The sequence below is a fragment of the Mesoplodon densirostris genome, chromosome 2 (genome assembly GCF_025265405.1).
Source record: "Mesoplodon densirostris isolate mMesDen1 chromosome 2, mMesDen1 primary haplotype, whole genome shotgun sequence".
Classification (NCBI taxonomy): domain Eukaryota; kingdom Metazoa; phylum Chordata; class Mammalia; order Artiodactyla; family Ziphiidae; genus Mesoplodon; species Mesoplodon densirostris.
Window position 1 is genome coordinate 31,805,048 of NC_082662.1, and position 12,074 is coordinate 31,817,121.

Sequence of the window (12,074 nt, forward strand, 5' to 3'; positions counted from 1 at the left end):
CTGTGCTATACAGTCAGTTCTAAAGTAGTTACCTATCTTATACCTAGCAGTGTATACAAATACACCGCATAAACCGGCAAACGGAGCAGAGCTGTAGTTGACTGCACATGCGCACACTCCAGACCCAGCTCAGCCCAAGAACAGGGCCAGCCACGGTGCTCCCAGGTGCCAACAGAGCGGATCACGAAGGCGAACTCACCGTACACGTGGACAGGCTCTGGCGAATAAGAACTGGCTGTTGTAGAGTCACGAGGCTAGACCTACAGAACTACACTTCCCAGAAGTAGCCTGGGGTGGACGCCTTTTGCTAGATGACGCATTTCCGGAAAAGCAGGCGCTGGATAGGCTGCAGGAAGGCAGGGGGCGGTTCTAAACCTCTGGCGGCTTGGCCTATATCCGGTAGGGTCAGTGGACGAGGCGGTGCGGAACTGGCGTTGTCTACTGAGCTTTTCCAGGACTGAGCAGGCATGGCGGCGGCTTTTCGGAAAGCGGCTAAGTCGCGGCAGCGGGAACACAGAGAGCGAAGCCAGGTAGGACCGCACAGGCCCCACGAACGCTGGCCGGTGGCCCCATGTGCTATTCTCGCCCCGGCCCTGCCTCCCCACCCACCCAGCTGCTGGTCCTGGCCTTTTCTGTGCGGAGATGTTGCTTGTAAATACATGCAAATATATGCTGACGACGCAGGCCTGGCTGGGGCGGACCCTCGCGGTTCGGGGAGGAGGGGGTGGTCGTTCTAGCTAGGAGAGCACAGCTGTCCCTATTCCTGGGAGATAATCAAAGCTATCTTGCAAGGTTTCATTGAAGTAGTTAAATGAGATACTGTGTGTAAAGTGCTTGATCTTCTCTGGGGAAGTTGAGGTCAAAGTTCACACAGCCAATAAGTGTCCCGCTGGAACTGGAATCCACATCTAAAGATGCTCAGCCCTGTCAGCTGTGTATGCGGGCTGATCCCGAAGAGATTGGAGTTAATTAATGTGCTATCATCATCATGCCTGGGCTTTGAGATCCATGGAGATCTGCCACGTACGCTTTTTGTTTATGTCTCACCATGTAATGTTGGTGTTTTCCAACCCCATTATACAGATGAGGAAACTGAGGTCCAAAGAACAGAATTGACTTGCCCAGTCACAAACACCAAATTCAGACCGAATAAACAATTGCAGGACTTCTGTGGAGGGTGTGTCTGTGTGGAGAGGTTGAGTGGAAATTCATTTAATATATGCAGAATCAATTTATTCTTCTGTTCTCAGGAATCACACAATATCTGATCCAGAAAGGCCCTTGGGGATGTCTGGTGCAATTTCATTTTACAGATGCGGAAGAGAAAGAGAAGGATGTGTCTAAAGCTGTGTCACTGATGGATGGGATGGAACTAAGGCCTCCCAACCACAGTTCAGTCTTCCTGCTTAATAACATTTATCAGACATTTATTGTGCACTTGCTGTGTGCTCAGTGGTGTGCTGGGAGTAGTGTATCGATAATTTGCCACCTTGTTTGGACCCCTGTGTGGATCTATCTAAAAATAATAACAGCTAGAAGTGCTTGCTGTGTGCCAGAGCCAGACAAAGTGCAAAATGCTTTACCCTTATTATCTCATTTATCTCTCAAGAGTGTGTGGGAGTAGGTACTCTTATTTTCTTACATTTGCAGATGGGGAAGCTGAGGCTCAGATAGGTTAAGTAATTTGCCCAAAGACATACAGCTATTGGTGACAATCAGCAAAGCCAGGGATCAGACCAAGTGTTTTGAATCCAGAGGCTACTAAAAGTTGAATAAAGAAGCAACTTTATAAGAGATGCATAAAAAAATGTCCAATAAGAGGGGGGAAAAAAAAAGAAAGGGGAAAAAAACCCCCCAAATTAAAAAACAAACAAAAATGCTCAATGAGGAACATGAATGGGAAGAGGAGAGATGATGAGAGAAAGCATCACAGTGAAACTTGTTGGACTTGGAAGGCGATGATAATAACTGTCAACTTTAAAAAAAAATTATTCATTTTATTTATTTATTTTTGGCTGTGTTGGGTCTTCGTTGCTGAGCGCGGGCTTTCTCTAGTTGTGGCGAGCGGGGGCTACTCTTCATTATGTTGCGCGGGCTTCTCTTTATGGTGGCATCTCTTGTTTCGGAGCACGGGCTCTAGGCGCACGGGCTTCAGTAGTTGTGGCTCGCGGGCTCTGGAGCGCAGGCTCAGTAGTTGTGACGCACAGGCTTAGTTGCTCCACGGCATGTGGGATCTTCCCGGACCAGGGCTCGAACCCATGTCCCTTGCATTGGTAGGTGGATTCTTTTTTTTTTTTTTTTTTGTGGTACGTGGGCCTCTCACTGTTGTGGCCTCTCCCGTTGCAGAGCACAGGCTCCAGACACGCAGGCTCAGCGGCCATGGCCCACGGGCCCAGCTGCTCCGCGGCATGTGGGATCCTCCCGGACCGGGGCATGAACCCATGTCCCCTGCATCGGCAGGCGGACTCTCAACCACTGCGCCACCAGGGAAGCCCTGGTAGGTGGATTCTTAACCACTGTGCCACAAGGCAAGTCCCATAACTGTCACTTTTTGAGAACTGACCGTATGCTAGGTACAGCCCAACCTGCTGTACAAGGATTATCTTGTATAATCCTACAGCATTCCTGTGAGGCAGAGGTTATCCTCATTTGTATCAATACAAATGAACCTGATGCTTAAAGAGGTTGAATAGTGTGTCCAAAGGCACAGTTGTGGGTAGTTGATTTGGATTCGTAGAGAAGACAGAGGCAAAGAGCATGACATGGCCATGTCTGAGTGGGAATAGAGGGGTCTTTGTGGGAGAGGTGAGGAGGAGGCCATGCTGGAAAGGTTGGTAAACACATTGACGAGAGCACTCCCTATTTGGGTAAAGTTTGGACTTTATCTTACAGGTCTTCACTGAGGCATTGGGGGAGCTCTGGAAAATACTTGGTATGGAGGGGATAATTATATGAACTATTTCAGATTCAATGCCAGGCTTCCTCCTGGCCGGTGTACATTCAAGTGGATGTGACAAATTTCAAGATTTCTGCCTCACTTTGTTGCTCTTTTGACCCTTGAGTTTTCTTTCTTTATTCTCTGTCAACTTCTCTTTGTCTGCTATAATTAAAATAATAATGCTCAAGAGAGGGCTTGGGTATTATTTTAAATATTGAGTTATTTCTTGCATCACTTCAAGGATAGAGGATGAGAGGAGACTGTTAAAAATCCCACCCAAGGACTTCCCTGGTGGTGCAGTGGTTAAGAATCCACCTGCCAAGGCAGGGGATATGGGTTCGAGCCCTGGTCCAGGAAGATCCCACATGCCATGGAGCAACTAAGCCCGTGTGCCACAACTACTGAAGCCTGCACTCTAGAGCCCACGAGCCACAACTACTGAGCCTGCGTGCCACAGCTACTGAAGCCCGCGCACCTAGAGCCCATGCTCCACAACAAGAGAAGCCACTGCAATGAGAAGCCCACGCGCCACAACGAAGAGTAGCCCCCACTCGCCACAACTAGAGAAAGCCTGCGTGCAGCGACGAAGACCCAATGCATCCAACAAATAAATAAAGAAATAAAAAATTTCCACTCAAGTTATTATACAAGTTTAAACAGTAGAGAAGTTTATGTACTGCCTCAACCATCGAGAATATTCAAAGTGGAAGAGGATGCAGTGTAGGAGGGTGGGGAAGATCAGACTGTGGCCCCAGATAGAATAGGTCTCGTTCTAGTTTTGCCACTTACTAGTTCTCTCTATGTTCTTGGGCAAGTTGTTCTCTAAACCTCATTCCCTTTTTGGAAAATTGGGATAACAGTAGTGCCTGCTTTATCCTCTTTCCATGATTGTTTGGGGATAAATGACATTGTGTGTAATGAGCATAGCAGATTGCTTTGTAACAGTATTTCTTTTTTTTTTTTCACGTTGATAAAAATTTTATTTACTCATGTTACATACTTATCCTAACAAGAGAACAGGAATTTTTTTTTACCTTCTGGGAATGTCAAAACTCCTAGATTTTACAAAGCAAAGTAAAAGTACATACAAATTCTTTTATTTTAATTTAAAAAAATTTTTGGAAGTGTAGGGTCTTCATTGCTGCACGCAGGCTTTCTCTAGTTGCAGTGAGTGAGGGCTACTCTTAGTTGCGATGCGGGGGCTTCTCATTGTGGTGTATTCTCTTGTTGCGGAGCATGGGCTCTAGGCACATGGGCTCAGTAGTTGTGGCTCGCGGGCTCTAGAGTGCAGGCTCAGTAGTTGTGGCGCATGGGCTTAGTTGCTCTGCGGCATGTGGGATTTTCCCGGACCAGGGATCGAATGTGTGTCCCCTGCATTGGCAGGCGGATTCTTAACCACTGCACCACCAGGAAGTCCCCATACAAATTCTTTATAGTGATTTTCTTTTCTTTCTTTTAATTTTATATTTTCAAATTTTCCCAAAATTTAACGGTAATTCTTAATAAATGTGGCCTATTATGATGATGTAGGCAAAAGCATCTAGCACTGACCTTGCCGTAGGTTAAGTGCTCAAGTAGTGATAGCTTGTAGAAAGATAATACCAAGATTTATCCTTGTACCTTCATGCTATCCAAGTTCTGTATCAGAGAAAGTATTTTCTGTCGTACTTGGTTTTCTCTCATGCTTAGTACCGAAATTAGAATAATAACAGTACACATATGCTGGACACCTGCTATGTGCCAGGCTGTGTGCGGGCAACTACCACTTACAGAGGCTCATTAAATCCTCAGGATAGTCGTGAGAAGTAGGTCTTATTGTTGTTATTTTATAGCTAGGAAACAGGAGCTCAGAGATGTTAAGTGAAGTGCCCAGAGTCACAGATTGTTAAGAGGTAAAGCTTGGATTTGAACCCAGTTCTTCAGACTCTAAATTTAGCTCTCTTAACCACAGTTGCTTCCCTGTTACTATGTTTTCCCTTCATAGTATTTTATAAACCCTTGGATTAAGTCTGTAGTAATTTTAGTACAACTGGCAACTGCTTTCTTAGTGCCGAGTCATTGTTGCCTTTCTCTGTCCTTAATAGGCCAAGAAGCCTACTATGGCAGTACTTGTGACCTCTCTGGCGCCTGCATTGGCCTCTCATCCTTGGGCAGTGCCCAGTTGGGGGAGGGGAGGGAACAGGATAGCACATTGGCTGCCAGGACATGGATTTACTGAATGCTCCAGAGATTCTTGTTCCTGTCAGGTGTCCTGTTGATTCGGGTATGTGTTTGCTGAGGAAACTAAGCACTTTTTTTTTCCTTTTGTCTTCTAGCCCAGCTTTCGAAAACATCTGGGCCTGCTGGAGAAAAAGAAAGATTACAAACTTCGTGCAGAGTGAGTACAGTCTTTCTGGGAGCGGTGCTGCCAGAAAAGCTTACAGCCTCCCTGTACTACAGCTGAATTGCCTGAGTGTCCAGCAGGGGATGATTTCCTGCCATTGATAGAATGGCCAAAGCTCTGGCAGCCTGTCAGATACTTTTCTGCGACCCTAAACTTCTCTCTTTGTTTAGGCAGAGCGTTATTTATTTAACTGTAGTTGCATTGAAAAATTTTTTAATTATGTTGTTCCAGATCATTTTCTCAGAGTGGCTTTGGTTGCTTCTGCCTTGGTGTTTGAGCTAAACGCTGAATCTTTTTTCTCTCCCTTTTCTTGAAGTTCAAGATAGAATCTAACATTCCAGTTGTTGAGTCTCTTACATCACCATGTGTGGTGTGGAATGAAGACATGTGAAAGATGGATTCATGGGACTGAGTGTGGGTGATAATGAACTTCGAAAACATTTTATAAAACAATGATCCCTATTCTTCTTCTTTAGCACTTTATTTACAAAACATTTTATAATTATTTGTTAGCTATGCATGTCAGCTGAGGTCCTTTTTTATGCCCCCTGAGCAGCTGGTGATGGATTAAGTGGATTGCTCTGGGTCCCAGAGTTTTTCAGGCAAATAATAATAACTGAGTGCTGTTATTAGGCCAGGCAGTGTTCTAAGAGAGTTACCATTTTTACATGCATTTGTTCCAGCAATCTTTGGGGATACTATTATTATCACACCCATTTCACAGATTAAATTGGGATGCAGAGTGGTTAACTAACTTATCCAAGATTACTCAGCCAGAAGTGGTGGAGCCAAGATTTGAACCCAGACAGTCTGGCTCCAGAGTCCACGATTCTAGTCACTATGCTATACTACAACGTGTAGTTTCTGAATCTTATTTGGTCACTTGGTGCCCAAGCTTGCATCAGAACCCCGTCTGAGGAGTTGTAATCTGTGCTTTGTTGGGTCTCTCCCTGTAATGACGTAGATGGCAGTAAAACTAACGTGAAATGGGGACTGTTAATTTCAGGTAGAACAGGGATAGGAGAGGACCCACAAAGAGATGAGCTCAACATCTGACAGTGGAGTGTGACATTGGAGTGTGAGTCGAATGTAGTTACTCCTTTGGCTTTTTTGAGTTTCCTTTTGTATGTATCATTAGATGCTTGTAAAGTTTGCTTGTTGTGTTTTTTTTTTTTTCTTTTTTGCCATGAACCTTGTTTAACCTGCTTTTCAGTGACTACCGGAAAAAGCAAAAATACCTTAGAGCTCTCCGGAAGAAGGCTCTTGAAAAAAATCCAGATGAATTCTACTATAAAATGACTCGGGTTAAACTCCAGGTGGGTGCCTAATGGATCAGTTTTTTTTTTTTTTTTTTCCCTGCAATGCCGTATGGCATGTGGAATCTTAGTACCCTAACCAGGGATTGAACCCATGCCCCCTGCAGTGGAAGCACAGAGTCTTAACCACTGGAATGCCAGGGCAGTCCCTCAGTTGGTGTTTTGAGCTCCAACTCAACAAGGAAAATAAGGATGAGGGAGGAGATGGATAGCTAGGACCCTGGGCTTTTATTTAGCTCTTCTCCAGTTGGTCAGGTGCTCCTGGTCATTATGCAAGGCAAAGCTGCCCCTTCATGAGCAGCATGCGTTTGGAGTAGTCTGATGCCTGGAGCTATTCTGAGAGGGTGATTGGAGGTGCTGAATTGAATGTGTGTCTTGGGGGCCTGGTGCATTGTGTTGCTGTTGTATGTAGCCTTTGGTTGTCTTTGTTCCAGCCATGAACTATGCCAACAACTTATTAATGATTTTAATCTAATAGGAAACGTATCTTTTAAATTTGGATTTTAGGATGGAGTTCATGTTATTAAGGAGACTGAGGAAGAAGTAACTCCAGAACAGCTGAAACTGATGAGAACTCAGGATGTCAAATATATAGAAATGAAAAGGGTTGCAGAAGCTAAGGTAACAACTAAAACTCTTTATTCTGATATGTTTTTGTTGGTGAAGAAGAGAAATAGAAATCCATTGATCTCGAGTTGTAAGTTGATTTCTTCTGGCATTTCCAGTCTTAAAGTACACTTAATTATGATAATGGTTTAAAAGTATAGTCAGCATGGTGGAGTGGAAAGAGGTCAAGTTTGAGACAGACTTAGGTTTAAACTCTGGCTCTGCCATTCATTAGCCCCATGATTATGGACAAATTAACTTCCCTGGGGCTGTTTCCACATTTCTATCTCATAGGATTGTTGTAAGGATTAAATGAGTTTTGTGTAGTGCCTAGCTAGCCCCCTACCTGACATGTGGTTGGTGCTTGATAAATGTTAGTGGTCCTTTCTTTTAAAAGAATGAAGCAAATTCTTTGCTGGCTGGTGATAATGATGTGGAATGGTCTAAACTTGTGCAAATTCATTTCTGATACCCTAGAAGAACCCAATATAAAATGAGACCATATTCTGTATCCTAGAAAATTGAAAGACTAAAATCAGAGCTCCATCTGCTGGATTTCCAGGGGAAGCAACAGAAGAAGCATGTGTTTTTTTTTGACACCAAAAAGGAAGGTATGAAATGTTTGAAAGTTTCTGGGACAGTCCAGCATATTGGTCTGTGTTGTTTGGTGTTAGAGACAGCGCCTTAAGGATTATCTTGACTTTTAGTCGAACAGTTTGATATTGCAACTCACCTGCGAACAGCCCCAGAACTAGTCGACAGAGTCTTTAACAGACCTACGATAGAGACCTTGCAGAAGGAGAAAGTGAAAGGAGTTAACAGTCAGACTCGACTTAAGGTAATTTTCTCCATTTTTCTTCAGGTCTGAATTTATGGGAATCTAGGTTCTTTTTTTTTTTTTTTTTTTTCCCTACTGCTTTTAAGATGATTATTTTTGGAAAACTTACTAAGTTCTCTTAGAGAAGTGGAAGGAGGATTTGGTGATGGGAATGGAAGTGGAGGAGGGTTCCTTAGTTTCTAAGATTAGAGGACGTGTAGCATAGTGGTCAGGAGCTTACTTTCTGGCCTTTAGGTCTGCATTTGTTTTTTTGGTTTTTTGGCCATGCTGCGAGGCTTACGGGATCTTAGTTTCCTGACCACGGATTGAACCTGGGCCCCGGCAAAACACCGAGTCCTAACCACTGGACCGCCAGGGAATTCCCTAGGTCTGCATTTGAATCCTACCTCTGACCCTGGGCTTTGTGCTTTCAATGCTTGTAACAGGTGCCAACAGTTTTAAAAGGCAGAGAAAGGAGGGGACACTGAAGATGAAGGGATTTGGTATACTTTGATATTAAACCTTTAGCAGTGAATATGCACATCAAAAGGTCTTTCATGTTCTGCATTTGTACCCCAAATTTTGTATTGACTTGTCCTTACGGTGCTTTCCACCACTGTAACTGGGTTTGTGCAGAAGACATGCTTTTTCTCCAAGTCTTCTGGAGTTGAACTCTCACTTCTGACTGATTCATTTAAAAAAATGCTGTCAATGTGTTTCAGGCAGACAGCTGTTCTGTTTTGATTTGAATCATTTACACTGCATCAGCTTTGTTTAATTTCACAGCAGCTTCTCTAGCTCAGAGGCAGCTAAACTTGCTTTAGTAATATAAATACCCGTAATTAGTTTGATTATATTGGGTAATCCCATAAATCAACAGTCTGTGCAATAAAGTGAAAACAAAAGCTGTCTAAAACCACTGCTGTGAGACTATGCTAGAATTGGTGAATTGTTTAAATCTGAGGCCCAGTAATATTCCCCTCTGTGTAGATAACACTTCCAGCCGAGGAGCCAGCTGACTGGTGTTCTAGTGATAACCCTCTTTGTCATGTAGTTGTATTTTCAATTAGCTGTGTTGCTGACACTTCTCAAGTATTGCAGTAGTCCCTAAAGAGATTGGTGTTCCAAAGTCCTGTGTAGAATAGTTCACCATCTTACCTTTTGAAAAGTTGGGAAGGTTTGGATTGCCCTTTTTGTCTAGTGGTGTTGTTTCTTTTGACTGTCTTGTTTAAAGCAAAATTATTTTTATTAAGAGACTGCTGGTGGGTGGCTTGCCAGGGAATTTTTAGTCTGTACCTTGGAGGGGGTGGACAATCCACGAATGGGCTTTAGGAAGTCTATGAACACCTTCTTCCCACCTTGAAATTTTGTGTGACTGGGTATATATGTTTGTATGAATTTGTACAAATACATATATACATTTATGTCAAGAAAGAATCCAAAGCTTTCATCAGTTTCTCAGAGGTCTGTGATCCCCCCACACTGAAGGACCATTGGTCTTTGAGGGGTCATCAGCAGTGAGAATTTTCAGGTCAGCTTCCACTGACAGAGTCCTTCTGCTCTCTGAGTTCTGCGGTTCTGACACCAGCACACTGCCCGGTGGCCCTTCTCTGCTTCTCTACTCATTGTGTAGGGTTTCTAGCACTGGTTCATTCCTGCACGTTAGGTAACCGGGATGCTCAGACAGCTCAGTGTAGTAGTGGAAAGCTTCCTGGGATCTGTGAGACTCGAGGCACAGTCCTGATTCCGCTCCAGGTGAACCTGCGTCCATGGGCAAGTCTCCAAGATTCCATGGAGCTCTGGAATGTGCTGTTCCTAAAATGGCCAACTTCAGAGTCACTTGTTACGTGGATTCTGGGGTAAGGAGGGAATTGATGAAATCATTTATGAGTTTGGCCCAAGTGGATTAAGAAACAGTTTCTTACTCATTTTTATCCTGTTAACTGTTTTACTGAAAATGTGTGTTTCTTCTGCAGCAAATAGCGAAAGAGAGGCAAAAGCAGTATAACTGCCTGACACAGCGGATTGAGCGTGAGAAGAAATTGTTTGTTATTGCACAGAAAATTCAGACTCGCAAAGATCTTCTGGTGAGGAGAGAGAGCCTTAGGCCTTCATTTTATTTTATTTTTTTCCTTGTAAAGTTCTAAACTGAGACTGGATTTCAGCTGTGTGTAAACCAACCCCAGTGAAAATGTCTGCTCCTCAGGGGCAGTGGTTTGAGCCAGTGTCTGTTACTCTGACAGTGTTGAAATGTTCCTTGATTAAGAAGGTAATAAGAGGCTTGCTTATTAGTCAGTGCTTTGGAACAGCAAAGGGTAGGATCGGGTGGCATATGAACTTTATAGCTTATGAGCAGCTATCTGTAACATTTAAACAGGTTAGTAAAACAATGCGTGTCACTCACTGGTGTTTAAAAATAGGCAACATTGTGTAGTTAAATAGCAGAGCTAAGGAATATAAGATGCCCCTTTCATATTATCATTCCTCTAAATGTCAAGTTTTTCAGCTTTGCAGATCGTTTTGGTCTGCCTTTCTCAACTGGGGTTCCATAAGAGAAGAAGCCCTACAAAATAATGACTTGAGTACCTTTCTTCTCAATTTTCACAAAAACTTCTGCACAGCCAGCCTCATTATAGATGCCCAGGGGAGAACTTGACTCATCGCGTCAGGGATGCCTTAGGACAAAGGGCTTTGTCTCTCTTGAACATTGAGACGGGCTGAATTAGGGGCTTTCTAATAGGTAGTTTATTAAACTTTCTGTTTTACACAGACCTCTCCTACTATTTACTGGTAACTTTTTACTCTTTTGTAGGATAAAACTCAGAAGGTGAAGGTGAAGAAAGAAACAGTCAACTCTCCAGCTATTTACAAATTTGAGAGTCGTCGAAAACGTTGAAGTGTTATAGATAAGCCTGTCATTCCACGTGGAAGAGTTTATGTTTTTTTTTTTCCAGTAACTTCAGATTCCACTGGTCTAAGTGACTTGGTTTTCCTGTTTATAACCATAATTTATTATAGATCTGACATTTGATGTGAACAGTGTTAAAGCCCCTTCCCCCGTCTAAATTGTTTGTGGGTTGTTGAATTGTTGAAATCAGTCTTTTTTTTTTGGCCGCTGCGCGAAGCCTGCAGGATCCCAGGTCCCCGACCAGGGATCAAACCCAGGCCCAAGGCAGTGAAAGCGCCAAGTCCCAGTCACTGGACCACCAAGGAATTCCCTGAAATCAGTCTTATTTTTATATACTTTCATTTTTTTTCATTATAAAAGTTACATAATCTTTTTTTTTTTTTTTTTTTTTTTTCTTTTTGCGGTATGCGGGCCTCTCACTGTTGTGGCCTCTCCCGTTGCGGAGCACAGGCTCCGGATGCGCAGGCCCAGCGGCCATGGCTCACGGGCCCAGCCGCTCCGCGGCATATGGGATCCTCCCAGACCGGGGCACGAACCCGTATCCCCTGCATCGGCAGGCGGACTCTTAACCACTGCGCCACCAGGGAGGCCCACATAATCTTTTATATAGCAGATTTGGAAAACAAGTGAGTTCATCTCTAATCCCAATACTTACTCAAGAACGACAGATAACTGTTGCATACTTAACTATGCTAGGAGGTTAGGGAAATGGAGGTGAACGACTATCAAGTGCATTCTGGTTGATTTCCTCCATTTTGTAGAGGTTGGCACTGGTTTTTGTGTTTTGTAGTTGTAATTAAACACCTTTATGGCCTACTTTTTCCACTTACTATTAAATCATTAGCTCTTTTCCATTTTGTTACATCATTAAATTTTTAAAAGTCATATATGCTCATAGTAAAAATTAAAGTAAATATTTCTAATGCTTGCATAATGTTTTAACCAGTGGATAGACTGATTTTACCTCCATTCATTCTTAATTTATTGGATATTCAGGTGGCTGCATAAGTTAGCCAGGAAGGACTTTTTTTCTTTTACACTTTACAGCTGCAGATAGGAACCCTTGGAATTAGGAACTCACAGGGGCACCTCTTCTTTATTGATGA

General features: G+C 43.4%; 1 protein-coding gene across 1 annotated transcript; it reads left to right on the forward strand.

The window, feature by feature from the left end:
• Nucleotides 1-373: 373 nt before the first annotated feature.
• Nucleotides 374-11,805, forward strand: UTP11 (UTP11 small subunit processome component). Its single transcript, XM_060082402.1, has 8 exons — nt 374-530; nt 5,254-5,315; nt 6,535-6,637; nt 7,145-7,258; nt 7,761-7,854; nt 7,951-8,081; nt 10,037-10,147; nt 10,873-11,805. Exons 1-8 carry the CDS (start codon nt 468-470, stop codon nt 10,954-10,956), a joined length of 762 nt encoding a protein of 253 aa, XP_059938385.1. The 5' UTR covers nt 374-467; the 3' UTR covers nt 10,957-11,805.
• Nucleotides 11,806-12,074: the final 269 nt, after the last annotated feature.